The sequence below is a fragment of the Filicampus tigris genome, chromosome 9 (assembly GCF_054856515.1).
Source record: "Filicampus tigris isolate MCC_2025a chromosome 9, RoL_Ftig_1.0, whole genome shotgun sequence".
In the NCBI taxonomy this organism is placed as follows: domain Eukaryota; kingdom Metazoa; phylum Chordata; class Actinopteri; order Syngnathiformes; family Syngnathidae; genus Filicampus; species Filicampus tigris.
The window spans coordinates 7,378,138-7,397,649 of NC_141225.1; the positions used below are offsets into that span (position 1 = coordinate 7,378,138).

The 19,512-nt window shown below is 38.0% G+C and overlaps 1 protein-coding gene across 1 annotated transcript; it reads right to left on the bottom strand.

The window, feature by feature from the left end:
* Window positions 1–13,784: 13,784 nt before the first annotated feature.
* ora2 (olfactory receptor class A related 2) lies at window positions 13,785–14,735 on the bottom strand. Its single transcript, XM_086041079.1, has one exon. The coding sequence runs from the start codon at window positions 14,727–14,729 to the stop codon at window positions 13,785–13,787; it is 945 nt and encodes a 314-aa protein (XP_085897205.1). The 5' UTR covers window positions 14,730–14,735.
* Between the last annotated feature and the right edge of the window lie 4,777 nt (window positions 14,736–19,512).

Sequence of the window (19,512 nt, forward strand, 5' to 3'; positions counted from 1 at the left end):
CAATAGACTTGGTCGGCCTGAAATAATGACAGACTGACGATGACAGAGGTGGCCCAGCCACTGGCGAATGGCGGACTGGCAAAATTTACTGACGCACCCAACTTTTATTAGTTTATTAGTTTTTTATTAGATTATTAGTTTTGTTTAGTTTGTCAATAAACCTCAACTGGGAGGGGCAGTAAAATGCTTGAAGCCCATTTGTGAAAGACTTGTTCACTATTGGTCAAATTGCTCTTTGTGGAAGTTAATTGCGTTCATGTAACGCTGTAATAGAAGTCAGAATGTGCCATAGTCTATCAGCAATAAAGGCATACTTACAGTAAATATGTCTAAAAAACACTTCTAGGCCATAAAGATAATAAACTGAGGAATGTCTGTACGCATCTTAATACTCACACATCTGTGCATTATACAACATAATCCATATCTAACCTTTGCAGGCCTTTGGGCATAAAGCAGACCTTGTCAGATGCATTTGTCCTCTGTCCTCAAGTAGGAACAACCAACAGAAAATCCCTGTGGATCTTGAATGCTGCACTTTGTCCTGTGGTGAGGCCGACCTTCAACCTCACCATCCCACAACTTCCCAGGAAATGACCCTCCGCGGGAATTTGGAAAGCGGCCAAGGTCAAGTGAATCACCTCCATTCGATGTTTGGCGATGAGGTCCTCAACCATTGAGCGTATGTTGGCCGGCCGCTTGGGGTGGGTAGCTGTGAGGTGAGAGGGTCTCATTCCCCCCACCGACTGGGACAGATGTGAGCGTTAATGTTGATGGCAGATGAGATGTTGATGGTCCAGAGAGACAGGAGATGGATGTTATAATGCAGCTTCTAGTTTATTGGGAAGCTGCTTGGTTGACCTCCCAATTATTCTCCCCGGGAAATTGTACGAATACATTCCCAGATGAAACTGTCACCATTTTAAAACATGTATTAACTTTTAAAGTGTTTAAGTCACACCACTCCTAACGGTGTCTTAATCTCATGTGGGGTTTTTTCCCACAATCTTAGCGTTCACATAAGTCTCTGCCATTCTTTGGTCAGTGAATACAGAATTGCAGCACACTTAATCTCACTATGGTTCAAATAATATTGTTGAAAGCGGAAATCAACCCAAACATATTTTTTTCAACAATATGTACTATGTAGGCCCACTAGTTGAAGGCATTCTGATAAATATTGCATTTGTGGAATAAGAGTTCATTCACCCTTTTTAGCCATCTCTAGGGGCGGCTCTTTTGTCACTTCTGTCCACCGAAAATGACATCACCACTAGCCAGGGTTCAGGTAACGACCAATCATGCCTGACCAGTTTTCTGAAGCTGTGCCATGATTGGTCGTTACCTGAGCAGTCGACAAAAGTGACAAAATGGCCGCCCGCTGAGATGACTAAAAATGGGTGGATTTTTGCTACTTAACTCATATTCCACAAGCGCAATATTAATCAGAATGCCGTGTTTGATCTAGTAGGCCCGCTGGGAAAATCTTGAAAAAAAAAAAATGTCTGGGTTGACTTCCACTTTGAGGGTCTACCGCCGATTTAATTGGAGACTTCCTCAGTCCTCTGCGTCTGGACTGAGAATTAATGGGTATTCACAAATCCACCGCTGGCTAATATAACCAAGTATGGAAGGGCAGAGTACTTATTTGGTTGTTTAATTTTCGGAGTCGACTTTATGGGTTGCAATTTCTTTGCAATTTGTTGACATTGTTAAAATGTTTAAGTATGTCCAAAATGGAGTTGAAAGACAGCGCACAGTAAATGTATGGAATATTTGTTCTACAGGTTGATTGCAAGCTTTTCTGGTTATATTCAAGACAATCATTAGCATTTCAAGTGCATGTTATTTATTATAGCATGCGAAAATTATTTTCTCTGTACGTAACATTGAATACAGTATTCATATTCTGATGATGATTCTATATTTCATCTTAATGTATACTGTAATGTTCATCACACACAAAAAACACTTATGGAATGAATGCTTCCATACTTGATGAGGTGACGTCTCACATGTCACAAATAATTGTCTTCATGTTTTTGATCTAATTGTACATTCCAAACTGAGGCCGTGGAGTAAATGGGCATGTGCCAAGAGCCTCGTTTGTTGTAACACCACTCATCGTCAACAGGTGGCCCTCTCTCCCTCCTCATCTGCTTTGGGCGGCTGCACAAATATTCCCCTTGTCTCTTTTACCAGAACAAGACGCACTATTAGTTCTTAAACTCTGCTTTGAATGAGTTGTTTCATGTCTTCAATCTGTTTAAACCTTGGTCTCTCCACCGTAAATATTCGTAACCTTAACAGTCCAAAACACAAGGAAATACAGTATGCTTGTTTTACCCATTGCTTATATTGCGTAACTTAAATTCATCAATACTACACACATATACACTTGTATGTGCAGTTAGGTACTTCAGGTTTTTGAGATTTTTTTGTTTTTTAAATTTGACTTATAAACAATATGAATATTGCTGTTATCATTTATAGCTACAATGAAAAAAAAATCCACCTGTTGCTGAACCTAACCCTTCATTCATAAATATTACTAAATATATGACATATTACTGTTGTATTATGAATACCTAGAGAAAAGATAAGGGCAGCCTCAGAATCAGCCCAAAAAAACAAGTAGAAACTTTACTTGCATCTGTGATTTAAAATAAATCTGTAAAAGTTTGTTGACCAATGTTATAAAGCAATTTAAATAACCACAGCTGAAACAGTGTTGCACATAAAAATTGAACTTAAACAAATAAAATATTCCCTTTTAATAAGAATGTAGCTCTTTAAAGGCATAAAAGCAGTCAGTGACATGTTTTGATTAATTTATTTTTCTTGTATATTGTCCAAATACATAATGTACATAACATACAGACATAGTTAAAGACAAGTTTCAACTAGAACAATGTCAATATAGTTCAAAGCAAATGGTGGACAAGTTCCATTAACACGTTTTTTTTTTTTTTTTTTTCTTTAACTTCACAAAAGAGTTCTCAATTTGGTTAGAAGTGTCAGTGACACGTGAACACTCCTGCAGTGGCTGCACCGATGTGTCTTTAGCTCAAATTCGTCAAAGTCCCAATGTTGTCCACCTGCTGTGTATGAAGATGTGGATACCGCAGAGGAGCGGGACCAGAAGTGCCGTCACAAAAGCGCTTCACACTCTCATACGGGAGATCAAGAATTTTATTCCCTCACATTGCATAAAAAGAAACATTCTGCCTCATAATTTTCACTAACAAGCATATGCATGCTGCATCCCCACTGTTCTTCAACATAACATGTTAGAATCATGTTTGTGTTTGTGTCATACTTGAATCGCTGATGAGCTGGAGCCAATCCCAGTTGACTTTGGGCTTTAATGGTGGTGCCCGTGAGTCGGTAGCCTGTTACCACCGCTGTTACAACGTTTTTGCCTTTATTTCAACTTTTCCACCCTATTTTACGATTTAGTATTCTCTTTGCGTTGTTTTAACTGAAAGTAATTGGTGGTCGCTCTTAGTACTTGTTGTTGTGGGCACCCTTGAATGTACAGTTCCGTTAACTTTACCCTTTATCTGAACTTTCCACCCTTCATTCTTTTTGCGTCGCGCTAAACCGTTGACACCAGGGGTGTCAAACTCAGTTTTGCCTCGGGCCACATCACAGTTTTGGTGTCCGTTACGACTGTGAACCCATATAAATGTAGGATCGCCTTATATTATCCAAATTTTCACGGATAAATATTTTTTAAATCAGAAGCCAGCAAATACTTTGTAACTATTTTTCTATTTCAAAGGAGGGATTAGTAATAAATATTTTCAAAATATATTTAGTGATACAAGTTAATTTGCAAAACCATGTCAAGTCAACACACATGATTTGACTTCACGGGCCCATAAAATGATGCCGCCGGCCGGATCTGGCCCTCGGGCCTTGAGTTTGACACCTGTAGTTACACTGACAGCGCTTTAACAGTGATTTATTTTTAGTGTAATGTATCCGCATTTCTGGACTTGTTTTTTTTTTTTTGTTATTTATTTTCTCCGTTTGTTTTCCGATGCTATGACCGCAAGAAGCTTCACCCCAACATGGAGCCAGCATAGTGTTCGCTTGGTAGTAGAGCAGAGTAGGTAGTAGTAGAGTTAAGAAAGAAAGAGGATTAAATGCCACACGAGATTATATATTACGGTGAATGTGAAGTTATTCTCTACAATGGACTAACTAACAACTGTTAGAAAACTGCAATTGTTTGTTTACATTCAAATTTCAGCTGCTGCAGCCAACACAAGTGATATCATATGCATGCTGTTGCTCAATGGAGACGATTATTGTTATTTGATGGATTTTGTTTTATATTCTATGTTCAATCTTATGTATGGCACATTGTTACAGCTGTGATTTTTTTTTTTAAAGTACTCTATGAATAAAAGTTGAGCTAAGTTGAGTTGAGAGCCAGTAAACACCCTGTCCAGGGTGTTATTAATTAGTTGTCCAGCTAATTGCAGGGCCCATATGGACAAACACGCATCGAAACTCACATTTAACTATGGAAAATTAAAGTCTGTAAAGAACCAAATATGTTTTGGGAATGTGGGAGGAAGCCACAGTCCTCAGAGAAATCCCAGCAAACACGAAAAGAAAACGCCTACTCCTCATGAAGAAAGCAAAGATTCGAACCATAAAACTCAAAACTGTGAGGCAAATGTACCAACCACTCACCACACTGTGCTGCTTACATGGAAATAAACAGTCAAAAAATCAGATTGAGGTAATAAATCAGAATTTGGCACTTGGACATGCAGTGTAAATCCAGCTTTTGATTCACTGGGCTCCACCTGCAGCAAAAGATGAAATATGTTAGCATGTTAGCACATGCCCGCATTGTATAACTTTTACAAGGTGTGTAGCTATGAGGCATACATGGCAATCTGCAGCCCTTTTAATGGGGAACTCATAAATTGTCCTAGTAGATGTGAATGCAGAAGCTCCTGCGGCTTCCTTGGCTTTTAAAAAAAAATCTATATTTATTTATTTATTTTTACTATTGGACACTAACTCAAATGGCCAAATGTGCTGAGTGAAGCAAGGCTCACCTGAAAGTGGCACATACGCCCATACCACCAGGCAAAAGAGCCCAACTGCACAGCTATTTGCTCTGGTGTTGTGGCCCCCGGCGGGTAATGAAGGTGCCGGTCATGATGTGCACTTCAACGTATACTCCTTCCCGCATGCCGCTCTCAGCCAACTTGCTGCATCTTGTCTGCATTCCACGGCGCGGCTGCTCAGAAGGAAGCGACTTGTGGAAAATTCCACCATGTTGGTTGAGGATGGGGACAACTACAAGACAGGATTGCATATTGCCTTGTTTTCAAAATTATTTTTCGTTGTTTAAAGTGTCTTAAGTTTATCTTTGTTGTTGTTGAATTATACATATGAATGTAATGCAAAAATGCACCTAAAATATAAAGCAATGTATCAAACCTAGCAACTTCCCGGAAAAGTATGTATAGGTATCTAGAAAAAAATATATCTTTGCTAAAACAGGAATAAAAGGTGTTTTGTTGTGTTTTAGAGAAATATTTCAATTTGGAGATACGTGCACATCATCTTGGACAGTGATCTGAGCACTTTTCCAATGTAAAAATGACAATAGTAAATAGTATGGTCACTCTCCAATGAAGAGCATGTATCTCCGAATTGTTTTTTGATTATTAATGGAATTCCCATTCATTTCAATGGGGAAAGAAGATTTGTAATACAAGTGTTTTGAGTGTGATCAAACAAACAAATGAAACAAATGAACAAATGAAAGTTGACTGTGCTGTAAATGTCAGTATTTTACTGTTGTTTGTACATTGGCGTGAGTGCTGAGCAATGTTCCTTCTAAGATGAGTGCGTGCACACATTGCGCACTGTTCTCACCCTCTCAGCACATAACAAATGTATACAGCGCATTAAAAAAAATCTAACTTGTATTGGCATTTCCATATTTGCTCCATACAAAGAAATAGAAAGTTTGATTTGGCACATGTGGTGGATAGAGTGAGAAGAAAATGCATCAAAAAAGACAGAAAATGGTGAAATTGAGGGAGAATTTCAGAGTGAAATGCAAGCTTCTGTCACAGTTGGCCAATGTCGGATTGGACAATCTACGGTAGGCCTTAACTTGTTATAATCACAGGTTTTGGACAGGTGGGGCACTTGTTTGTGCACCATGTATGATGTTGCTCACGGTGGTCCAAGGAATCCTCAGGGCGTTTCTGTGAATGTTCAGGCGCATGGAAAATTAGGGGGAACTTTGGTGCTGAATGTAAAGGCGCTGTCCAGTGACAAGCAAATATCTCCAAGCATTGACAGTAATGAGTGGCTTTTTTCAATTTTCGATTGCCAATAGAAACTGCAAACAACAAACGATACTCAGATTGTTCTGGTCACTTCCAACCCAATTAGGTATTGACCGCGCACATTTGCAATCCTAACTATTCAACAGGTTTAATATTCACGATTGTCTACTCCGACCATTTTATGAGCAGATCTGTGAGGAAAAAAACACCACAGGATTATCACTCAGGATAATGTTTTAGAAACATTTGACAACTGGGCCTTTTCTGACTTTGATCGAAAAAGTGAGGAGTCGGGGCGCGCTTAAATTTGCCCATTTAACGTGTGTACCCTCTTTTAATTGCCTTTTAGCACAAACATTGGAGGAGATGAGTCACAAGTCAGGCAGGAAACGCCACCTGGGGGCATTTTGTATTGAATGCAAGCACGCTAGCCTGTCAGTGAAACCCTTCCCTCATGTGCATTTGTCACTGCCAATATTCTTTCTTGAACAACTCAGCTTGATGACCTGACTTCAACCTTGACAAGGATTTTGAACTTGGCTCGGTCACGATTCTCCCATCTCAGTGCAAGTTGCTCGTTGGACGCGATTCTCATGCCCGTTCATGAAGTTTGCAACCCAAACGTGTCCTCCCCCACCCTCCAGGCCCCGGGGCTGCAGCAAGGCCGGCCGCTCCCAGCCCTTTGCTCTGGTCCCTGCTGGTACATGATACACTATGTGAGATCACGCAGATAGCGTTTGCGCTTTCATGGCTTGCTTGCTATTAGCTGACTTGTTTACGTCGTGCAAGAGTCTAAAAATAATGTTAGAGGTCTGCTGTTAAATAGGTTGTAATTTTATTATTATAAAAGTAATCATTTTACAAGAAAAAAGATGGAATACTGTATTATCAGACTAAAGTTTTCTTTTTATAACAATAAAAGTTGAAATTTTACATGGAGAAAATCATTTTAAGAGATGTAGAGAGTAGAAGGTATAATTGTACAGGAAAAACTTAATGTGATCATAAAGTTGTAACTTTACAAGAGTAAAGGGGAAAAAGTCATGCAGCGAATGGATGGATGATAATACTTGTAATTTTATGACAGAAAAATTACATTTTACAAGAAATAGTTGTGATTTTGTGTGTAAAATAAGATCTAATATTGTGAGATTCCATTGCAATTTTATGAGGAAAACATTTTAATTTATGTGAATAAAAGTAACATGTTTACAAAAATTATTACATTGTTAAAAAAAAGAGAGAAAAAGGCATATAGTTTTGTTAGCAAAATTAAATCTTACAAGAAAAAGTTGTAGAAAGTGTTTTAAGTAAAGTTTATAATTTAAAATAAAAGAAGAACTATGGACTAGAAAACAGACCATTTTGTGAGGAAAACAAAGTGAAATGTATATCGAGCTGTAATTTTATGCCGATAAAAGTAGTACATTTATAAGGAAAATACTGGAATATTACGAGAATAAGGTTGTAATTTTTGGGGAATAAATGTAATTTTACAAGTGGAAAAATTATTTCCGGCTAAAAAAAAGTTAATTTTACATTAGAAAATGTTGTAATACTATGTGATTAAGTTGTAATTTGACATGGGCAAAAGGTGGCTCGAAATAAGAAATCTAACAAGGTAAAAACAAATTGTTTTAGTAAAAAAAAAAAAAGTTTTAAAAAAGTAAAAGTTTTAATTGTCTGGAAATAAAGATTTGAATTTTACTTGAAAAAATGTGATTTTATTAGAATCAACCTATAATTTAATGAGAGTGAACTTGTAGTCGTAGTAGAATAGCATTGTCTCATTAAAATTACAACTTGTTTCCGGTAATATTAGCATGACCTTGAAATTAGCGCCAACAAGGCCCCTCCCAGCCCTTCAGTGTCCCTCATGTGCGCCACTCTTACAAGATCCCGCTGGGAACACAAGTGTTGCACTTTTGGCTCGTCATTCCACGTAATGTCAGACTTTTGCTGTTTTTGCAGCCGGTCAGCACTAGAGAAGCGGCGCACTATGGTTCAAGCCGACCATATGAGCCAGCATTTCTTGTTACATAAATCGCGCATGAGAACATAAAGGCCCAAAATGTCCACCCAGTTGCTATTTTCTTGGATCGGTGTGCGCTGCAGAGCTCCAGGTGCATTCCAGGCGAGTCGTAACACGACAAACGTGTCAACAGTCAAAGCGCACAAGGAAGTGGCTGAAAAACATTCCTCATTGCAAATCAGCCACCGAGTTTCATTTAAAACTCAACATGCTCGTGAAAAGTTTATTCCCTTTTCAAAATCTAGTCACACACTTTTAAAACAATCATTGATGTGATGATTTACATGAAGTTGGAGAAAAGTCAGTGAAGACTTAAAGGGAGAGCTTGTTATCCATCCATCCATCCATTATCCGAACGTTTAATAGGCTACTGCAAAATGGAAGTTGAATTAGAATTTCGGAATGACGTTGGAATTTTATAAGAATAAAAAATAATATTTGTGGAAAGAGTTGCAATTTTATTATCTTAAGTGGTGACTACTTTTTTATTATTTTTGTAGGAAATAGCGGAAAAGCATGAATGTTAAATCAATGAAAATGCCAATGATCCTTTCCAACCTGCCCAAAAAAACAAACAAAAAAATGTTGTTGTTTTTTCAAAGAGAAAAATAGCACTCTGCAATACAGTCTATGTTATTTCAACATGAGGTAATGACTATTTGTCACACTTTCTCCCGCAATGCTAATTGTCCTGCTCATTTCCTTCTGTATGCCTTGCCTGCATGGGGCAGTATGAGACAAAGTGAACTCCAGCATACTCGTGGTTCGGCACCCGCCTTCTTCTATTCGCTGAATTTTTTACAGATATATTTTTAAATACTCCTCAACATTTTGTTGAATTATTTTATTGGCGAGGGAAGCCAACCCCTGTGTTTTGTGGAAACCGCTTACTGGCAGTTTATCCGCACTTATTCAAGAATTTTTTAGTGTTAAAATAAATCAATAAATAAATTATTGTCTTCCAATGCATTTAATGGGCATCAATTAAACACGGACTTTCGCTACTCACGGGCCAGCCCGGTCCCTATCGCCCACAAGAAGTGGATGCACACTGTTCTTCACTGGAGACTCAACTCCTATCATGGCTTCTCGGTACAACAGTAACACTAGTCATTCTTTTGCAGAGGATAAAGAATATATGCCTGTGAGTATTTTCTCCATGTGTAACCTGCTGCGTCTGTTGCTTCAAGTGTAACAACGCCTCCACATACAGTGGATGCTAATTGTTAGCCCGCGTGCCAATGGCGTTGCCCATTATATTCTAGCAAAGGCTATGTGGATGTTGCAAATACACAAGGCATAATTCTCTTTGTTTTATTTTGAATTTTACACTAAGCTTCAACTGGGAGCCTCTTTTGGACGTGAGTTGAGTCACCTGCCACCATACATACGATGCACAACTTGTATCTCCTAAAACTTGTATCTCAAGTCACCATTGTACTGTTTCTCATATTCTATAATCATTACATCTGAATTATATTATTTTATTTTCAATTTGGCCCTAAAATACATTTTATAATACAGGTGTTCTGAGTATGAAATGTCAAAATACACGTACACCCCCCCCCCCCCCCCCCACACACACACACACACACAGGATTTGATTCAGAGTAGCACTTTGGGTGTGGACTGTCAGCAGGACTGATGGGGTGTGGGTTAGGGGCGGGGTTTGCTCCCGTTGCCGCCACGTCATTGGTGGGAATGGGGGACAAAAAAGCCCGTACCTGGCGCAGGTAAACAGACGGCCGCTGGAATTTACTGCAGCCCTGAGACATCCTCCAAGTAGCCACTCGTTGCAGCTTTTTTTTTTTTTTATCTCAGTAAACTATTACTGTCCTTGTTAGTTACTGTTATTGATTTTAATGCATGTTATTGCCAGGTAAGTTTAAAAAAAAAAAAAGTCCATCGTTGTTTTGTTTTTCGATTATGTTTTAAAATAGTGTGCTATTATGGTCAGGTTTGGAGTAGTCTCATTTCTCTTCCCTGAGGAGTCTGGTCATGTGCAAGAAGAATGCTTCTTTTATTTTTCCTTTCTTTTTCTTTGAATTCTGGAATTCCGCAATCAGTGAAACCATCCGTGTATTCTATCCTTCATTCCACCGGAGTCTGTGTATCTGTGCCAATCAGATTTCAGTGGTTTGAAGAGTAAGACACATGGAACTTGTCATCTGCAGCATTGTTTTGTTGTCATTTTCAACACGAAGGTTTAATTTTTTTTTTTTTTTTTATGTGACCTTTGGTTCAGGATATGTGATTTATATGTGTGCATGAACCGTTCTGCACAAGCACAAAATAATTTCAGTCCACAGCCAGGGCTCCACATCTTCATAAATACTACCTTCAGCATATGCCTCAATTTCTTCCTAACACACAATTTACTGAGTAAGTGTAGAAAAATGTCCGATCAGATACATGAAACAACATGTCTCGGCACTGCATAAAATGTTTTTGCTGTCGTCCAGCCAGACATGATGACAACACAATCTCCCCTATTAAATCCTTCATACCCTCTTTGAAATTCAATTCCAGCATCCACAGATGTCCCAAAAAGATGAAAGACGAACAATGATCGATATTTTTTTCTTGCTATCCTTTTCTGTCATATTTTAACCTCCAAAGGACAAACTAATTAGAGTTTAATAAGCAGCTGCAATGACATTTAGCCCCAATTACTCACTATACTCACTATAGTAGGGGTGCACCGATACTTGCAAATGTCTTTATGAAAATTGCAGTTTCTTCATCCAATGCATAAATCTCTGTATTTTGTGTTAGTTTTACTGTAAACTTCACCTGGAAGTGTCAGTTAACAACTTAAATGAATAAATCATGTTGACCCTTTAATAAATGTCTGTCAAACTGCAAACTGCGTGCTCAGGTAGGGCAGAATGGTAAATTATATGGCATCCTAGTTGATGGTACCATGTGGCATGGTAGCGGAGCGTTTTCAAAAGTCTGAGTATGAGGACGGATGCACAGTATTGACACGATAGCAAACAAGGGAAAAGTGTGAGAGATCCATTGTGACCACTCAGACAACAAAAGTTCATTTATGTAGCATATTTGATCTACAATGTACTTTACAGGCATAAAATCTGGACGAGAATAAAACCACCAATAAAATATGTTTTTGAAAAAACATTGTTACCCCTCCTCTTATGTTAGTTGAAGATGAAACATTTGAGTTTTACTCCAAATTTGACCATTATTGTTAGTGTCACAATTCGAGTGAGAACTTATTTACTACGTTGCATGAGTTAAGTATTGTGTCCGGGGGGATGTCGCCATCTGCTGTTCATAAACCAGAATGCGCTTTTACCTCTGCTAGACCCAGAACTTCCCGTCCATCCAATTTCTATAGCACTTGTCCTCATTAGAGTAACACATACATAACCTGATAAACTGTGTTAAAAAGACATGGCAAGGCACGGAGAAACCATATGAGGAAAGGGTACCCAAGGAGGAGCTCATCCACGCTGAGAGGAATGACAGCCCATGGCCACAGGAAGCGCCACCATCACACAGACCCCCAAGGCCACATTAACCGGGGCAGACCCGACCTACGCATTGTGCAGGAAGTCCAGCCACACCTCCCAGCGTGGAGTTTTTCCCGCCATGAGGAAAACCTGGAGCTAAAAGCTAAAAAAAAAAAAAAAAAAAAAAAAAAAGCTAAAAGACATAACAATAAAAGAAAATAAGAACTGAAAAATAGTAAGATTTGATAAAAATAGTCCAAAATAAAAAGAGTAAGAGCATTTCATCCATCCATCCATTATCTGTACCGCTTATCCTCACAAGGGTCGCGGGGCGTGCTGGAGCCTATCCCAGCTGTCTTTGGGCAGTAGGCAGGGGACAACCCTGAATTGGTTGCCAGCCAATCGCAGCATTTTAAAGGTATGTATAGTATAGTAATATTCTGTCCCACAAAAACGTCATCCTCTTTTTTTATGTAATTCTATTTATTTATTTATTTATTTATTTATTTATTTATCGAGCACTTTAAAACAACCACCGCTGCATACAAAGTGCTGCACTTGGAGCAAAATTAGTCATACAATAGCAAAGACAGTTGAAATAATAAATTAATAACACAAAAACAGTAAAACACCAGAAAACACTAAAACAATGCAGAGTAGAAAATACTAAAGCAATACAGAGTCCCATGTAGAGTCAAAAGTCAAAGAATAAAAATGTGATTTAAGATGAGTTTTAAAGCTGGGCAGGTGAAAATACTTCATGTCTTTTGGATAGTAAAATGTTCCAAGAAAACAATATTGTAAGGAAAAAATCTAGTTTAAAAATATATCTTAAAATTTAATTTAAATTTTATAATAAAACATTTCATTTGAAATATTATGAGGATTTTGGGGGGCAGGGGAGGATCGTATTTTCAAGAAATGTTGTACACTTTCAAGTCAAAAAGCTCTTCAGTTTTGAGCATAAAGATTTATATCACAATTTCAAAGCTGTAATATCATGAGAATCAAGTCATTTGTTCACAGTAAAGTTGTTACTTTCTAAAAGTTTACATTTTCAGTATAAAATTTTAATATTATGCAAATAGTAATGTTTAAAAAAAGTTTTATATTTTCAAGATTAAATGCCATTATTATAAAAATTCTATATTTTTAAAGCGGAAGTCAACCCAAACATATTTTTTTCAAGAATATGAAACACGGCATTCCGATTAATATTGCGTTTGAGGAATATGAATTAAGCAGCAAAATCCACCCCTTTTTAGCCATCTCAGGGGGCAGCCATTTTGTCACTTCTGTTGACTGATCACAACTGCTCACAACAACCAATCACGGCTCAGATTCAGAAAACAGGTCAGCCGTGAATGGTCGTTACCTGACCCTGAGACACTGTGATGTCATTTTCAGTTGACAGAAGTGACAAAACGGCCGCCCTCAGAGATGGCTGAAAACGGATGGATAACTCTTATTCCACAAATGCAATATTTATCAGAATGCCTTCAACTAGTGGGCCTACATAGTACATGTTCTTGCAAAACAATTTTTGGGCTGACTTCCCCTTTAAGGGTTTTTAGAAAGAAAGGTTGGTTATTTTTTTAGAAAATAAAGTTGTATGCTTGGGGGGAAATGTATTTTCAAGTTTTAAGTCGTGAATTACAAGAATAAAGCCATTTTTTGAAGAAAATGTATTTCTATAATTTTGAGGGAAAAAAGTTGTATATTTGCAAAACAATAAGCCATATGTTTTTTAGACTGAAGTTGTGGTATTATGTAGTTATATGTTTTTGAAAAATATTAATTTACCAAACAAAATGTCGTATCATTTGAGAAAAAAAAACAGTTTTATATTTTCAAGATGAAAATCCCAATATTAGGAGAATAAATTAGTATATTTCCCTGAAAAAAAAATCCTATTTTCTTGGAGAAAAGTACTGAATGTAGTCCTTAAATGTTGGAGAGAGCTGTAGTTTGCTCCTTGCCAACTCTGACCGCTACCCCGCACCTGAGCCTGCCGTTCACCTTCCTGTTGGACGCGATGATGACAAGCGGGCTCAGCGCAGCGTAGAGCGACGAAAAGAATACGCGCATTTCCGACACCAGCGAGTTGCTCATGGTCTTTCTCACAGTGAGCGTGTACACCCAAAGCCCGTTGTCCACCCCGTATAGAACCACGTACAAGGTCACAAGGGCCACCACGGCTTTGGCCGCCCTCCGCTCCGATACTCCGCCGCCGCGTCGGTTCTTCACCTGCCGGCTGTGCTTGTAGAGGAAGAACAGGATTATGAGGCTGGCGAGGGCCATTAGTGCCATGGGCACCACGTCTCTGCCCACCTGGGCTGCCCCATTGGCCTCCTTGGACAGCTTGGAGGGGAAGTTGACAAAGCAAAACTGCACATTGATGCCGTGGGTGGATGGGGCTGACGTGTTCCTGGCCCCGAAGGAGAAGAGAATGGCAGCTGAGCTCATGCACGTGTTGAGCAGCCAGAGGACAAAGAACACCAGGCCCAAGTGGCGAGCTAGCCAGGTACGGATGGAGGCCCAGTGTGAGCCGGGCAGGGCGACGCTCAGAGACTGATAGGCGCTCAGGACAAAAGTGAGCCAGATGGAGAGGGAGCGTGACGTGCGGTACATGAAGATAATGCCTTTGCAGCCGGCGTCGTCAAAGACAGCAGTGAGGCGGAAGGACACCAGGGTCTCCGGCAGGCAGCGCACCGCCATCACCATCAGGTTGACGCACGCCAGGTGAAGCACGATGGCGTCGGCCGCCAGCAGACGCTTGTCCTGGTGGAGTGCCAACAGGAAGGCCAGGATCACCACCAGGTTGCCGGGGACACCCACTATGGTCAGGGACAGGTACAGCATCCCACGGACCAACGTCTCAGACACCATTCTTTTGCAAAACTGCGGTTTGGTCACACACCAAAAAGCTGGATAGTTTCAAGAATTTAAGAATTATAGGTATTTTCAAGACAGAAAAGTTTATATTTAAGACATTAAAGTTGAAATATAACAAGAATAAAGTTGTATATTTTTGCTAAAAGTCGTAATATTACAAGAAACATTTTTTGGTAAAACAATGCACCCTTTTTAGATAAAAGTTATATTTTCCAGATAAAAAGAAATATCTTTTTTTTGGTTTATGTTTGTAAGAGCGAATAAGGAACGTTGAAAATTTTGAGAAAAAATATTACTTCAAGATAAAGTTGAATTTTTTTTAGCTAAAAAGTCAGAATATTACAAGAATAATTATTTAGATTGAAATCATGATGAACATACAGTTCTTAGAGGGAAAAAATGTATATCCACCAATCCATCCATTTTCTGTATGTCTAATTTTGGATAAAAATATATTTTAGGATTTATTTTCTAAATGCTATCTTTTCTAAGCAAAGAGTTGTATATTTTTTAGATTACTTGTCACAATTCAAGAACAAAGTCATACATTTTTTGAAAATAAGTAAAGGGAAAAAAATTAATCTGTAGCAGTTCAGTAATCAAGTTGTGCACTTTATTTCAGAGACTTTTACGACAGTCGAATATTTTTGCGATCAAAGTTGGAATATTATATAAATGTTTAATATCTTATATTTATATAAAAAATGTGTATGTTCAAGATAAAATTGAAAATTCATAATATTATGAGAATAAAGTCTTATTTTGTTGAAAAAATAAGAATATAGTCATATTGTTTGGATTAAAGTTGTAACTATGAAAGTAAAGTCATGTTTTTGAGAATTTTTAATTATTTTTGTATTGCGCTATATAAATCAAATTGTATTGTATTTTTTTGTATTACTAGAATAAAGTCATACTTTTTTTTAACGTGGCATAGTTTCAAGAGAAATATTGTATATTTTCAAGATAAAGGTTTTGGAAATAAAAGTAAGCAATATTAGACTGAAGTTCTATATTTTTTGAGATTAAAGTCACATTTATGCAGGAATCAAGTCATTTTAGTTTTAATTATTTATTTTTTGTGTTATTGTATAGTCAATATCATATTTGCCCACTCACCTAATGCATCCGTCTGAGCCAAAGTGACAAGAAGGTCCAATGTGGACCCTGGTGTGCCCCCCTCCACTCTGTCCTCTTATAGCTGCGTGGAGGTCTAGCACATGAACTCTTGTTGTTCCATTGATACTTATTGCACTTGACTGCAATTACTTGAGATCAATCCAGATGGCTGCTTCTATCCCCTCAGAGGCATCACGACGACACCATCGTTGCACATTTGTTGATGATGATGTTGAGTGTATGCCAACCATGCCAACTATGCCAACCAAGCATGTTGTTGCACTACCTTCGAAGGCAATTGCGGCCGTTTGGCCATTTCTGTAACACTGAATGAGACTTGAAACCAAGGAGAAGTAGAGCCACACAACAAAGAAGAAGAAAAAAATACACTAAGATGAATGTTCTCATTTTAAGAGAATATTAGATATATATTTGAGAAAAAAATTATATTATATTATTAATTGTAAATGGGTTGTTTGTTTTTTTAAGTGAGACTTTTCAGAGAATTAAGTTCTTTAATTTTGAGAAATAAGTTAAAATATAACAAGAACAGTCCTATACTGTCAAGAATGTTGGTTGTTGTATTTTCCAGATTAAGGCATATATTTCTTAGAACAAAAGTCATATATTTCAGATATAAGAATGTCATAATATTTACACACATTTGTGAGGAAGAAAAGTCATATTCTCAAGGGGAAAGGTCATATGTTCATGATTAAGGTTCTGATATTAGGAGAATAAAGGCCTATTTTTAAAAAAAATCATTTTTCCATAAAGAAAAAACAGTCATACATTCTGAAATAGTTTGATATTTTTCTACATAAGATGTCACATATTTTTGTAAACTAAGGTTCTAATGTTAAAAGAATAAAGTTGTATATTGTTTATATTTTTTAAGATTAAAAAAGTTTTTAATTATAAAGATTAAAACTGTAATATAATTAGTGATGTTTCATAGATATAACTTTAGGCCATTTCTACACGTAGCCGGGGTTTTTTTAACAACCGTATATCCCGTAAATAAGTAAGCAAAAAGCGCATCGAGAATGGCTATAACCAACGCAGCGCCGCGAGAATCCATGGTGACTCTAATGAAAACACAAGTCGCGCAAGTGACGTCGGAGCAATTTGTCGCAACGTAAATCTCCGGGTGTAACCATCCACACCAAAACACGGATCAGGAGATATCCGTAGACATCGGCAATTCTCCACTGCGGCCGGAGTTTTGCGTTTTCACTGAAAAAACTAGGGCTAACCGCAGGCTTATACCCGGCGTTTTCAAAAACCCCGGCTACGTGTAGACAGGGCCTAAATCTTAAAAAGGGGAAGTCAACGCAAACATTTTTTTTTTCAAGAATATGTTCTATACAAGCCCATTAGTTGAAGCAGGGCATTCTGATAAATATTGCGTTTGTGGAATATAAGTTAAGCAGCAAAATGCACTCGTTTTTAGCCATCTCTGGGGGCGGCCATTTTGTCTTCTGTCAACTGAAAATGACATCACAACTGTTCACAACGACCAATCACGGCTCAGATTCAGAAAACAGGTTAGCCGCGATTAGTCGTTTCAACTAGTTTGCCTGCTGGGAACATATTTTTGAAAAAAATATGTTTGGGTTGACTTTCTCTTTAAATACTGTATGCAACTTGTTTTTTCTGGAAAATGTCTGACTTTGATCTTGTTAGATGATGCTTTTAATCCCTTAGCGCACTTTTTTTTCCTCACTGTGGACTTACTCCTTCATGCTGTCACAGGTTTCGGGTTGTTGAGCTGTTGGTGGAAAAAAGGTGGACCCAAGTGCAGGAAGACAAGGCGGGAGTGCAGGATGAACTAAAAAAAAAGATTCATTTTCCCAAAATAGAATAAAAAGCAAAACAAAGCATTAAGAATCAAAATTGTGAAATTCACATCGGTATAAAAAACTAGACTCAAGGTAGCAAATCAAAAAACATGAATGGGCTCACAAACGGGACCCGATGGGTCACCAAATGGAGCAATGAAATCGGGCGGAAAAGATTGTTTTTTTGTTTTGTTTTGTTTTAAATAAATAAAATTCTTTTTTTATGTTTTAGTTCTACAAAGCTTTATACTAAACAAAGTTTTATCCTACTCAACATTGAATCACAGCTGGAACAGCAGAAGTAAATACAGCTAGTGGAGGAACGTTCTGGTAGTTGTTCCGGGAAGCTAACGTGAAGCTAGCGTAGCCTAGCGTCATATAACAATGATAATGTCTGCTGTATGGAAATCATTTCATGATTCTTTCTGTTCTGGATTTGCATACAGCATGTAACAGTGGCCGCTGCTGTTCAAATGGGGAAACTCATCTCCGCCTCTGACAAATCATACAGTCATCATGCAGAAACCGAGCATCCATTTTTTTTTTTTTTGATTTTAGGTGTCCTAAATATATTATATGTGGCTTCCTTGACTCTGTCGGCAATCTGTAGAAGGCCCACACCGAAACACACAGGAATGAGAATAAAGAATAATTTATAAAAATCAACATCGGGAGGAAAAAAAAAATAGTATTTGAAACAGCTCTCAGTGTGATGCAGAGCAGTTCGACACCTCTGCAACCACAAACATGCAAATATTGTTAAGTGAAGGCCTCACCAACAGTTTTTCTTTAATCATATTTGTAAAGGCCCAACTTTTTATTACATTTCTTGTATTAGATGTCATTTGATTGTGTGGACATGTAATAACCTAGTGTTTGGTTAAAAAAGGGTTGTTGTGCCAGATGCTAGTTTTTGCATTCACAACTAATGATTTGCATATTTATAGCACGTTTATATCAGCAAGCCTTGATTTTAATTGTTGCACTTGAGCACACGATGCAGTCCACAGAGAAGGACATGCTTGAACTTGCCATTTTAATGAGGTCTCAGAACATGTTAACACAAATGTAGAAAATAACACAACCTTCTCCCTAGAGAAAAGAAGCTTATTTACAATAAAAAAAAAAAAACATTACAAATGAACCGCAAAGGGAACATAATTACCTCATAGTGTTAAGTGTGATTGTGCGTTAGCAAGAGGTTTACATGAATAATAATACCAGATTGTCCCCCAATGGGTTGCAACATGAATTGTTATCACGCTAATTGTCTTGCTGCTGTGCGTCACTTAACAGGACTGCAAAGGATGCAGAAGCCTCCTGATGGATCATTGAAGGCCAATGAGATTTGTTGTTCGATTCTTTGGCTTCAACTTAACTTACTGTATCTCTCGTGGGAATTGTCATTTGAACATTTTCGGGGAATGACATCCACTTGTGTGGAATGAATGACATTCACCTATTCCTGCAAACTAACTACCAAAATAACCAACAAATGGCAAGTGGTGCTAATGCAGTTTTAGCCTTCAGGTTAATTAAACCACAACATTGTGAAAGGTATGTTTTACGGTACGTTTGCAATGGGGAAAATACTGATTTGAGCCCCTGTTTTTCTTGGGGAGCCTTCTCTGAGCCATTTAGATGTTAACTTGCAAACTTAAAGTGGAAGTCAACCCAAACATTTTTTTTTAAATGTGTTCCCAGCAGGCCCACTACTTGAAACACGACATTCTGATTAATATTGCGTTTGTGGAATATGAGATAAGCAGCAAAATTCTACCCCTTTTTAGCCATTACGGGGGGCGGCCATTTTGTCA

What these genes read in the sequence shown, in the direction of transcription:
- ora2 (XM_086041079.1), bottom strand. Translation starts at nt 14,729, where the DNA reads ATGGTGTCTGAGACGTTGGTCCGTGGGATGCTGTACCTGTCCCTGACC.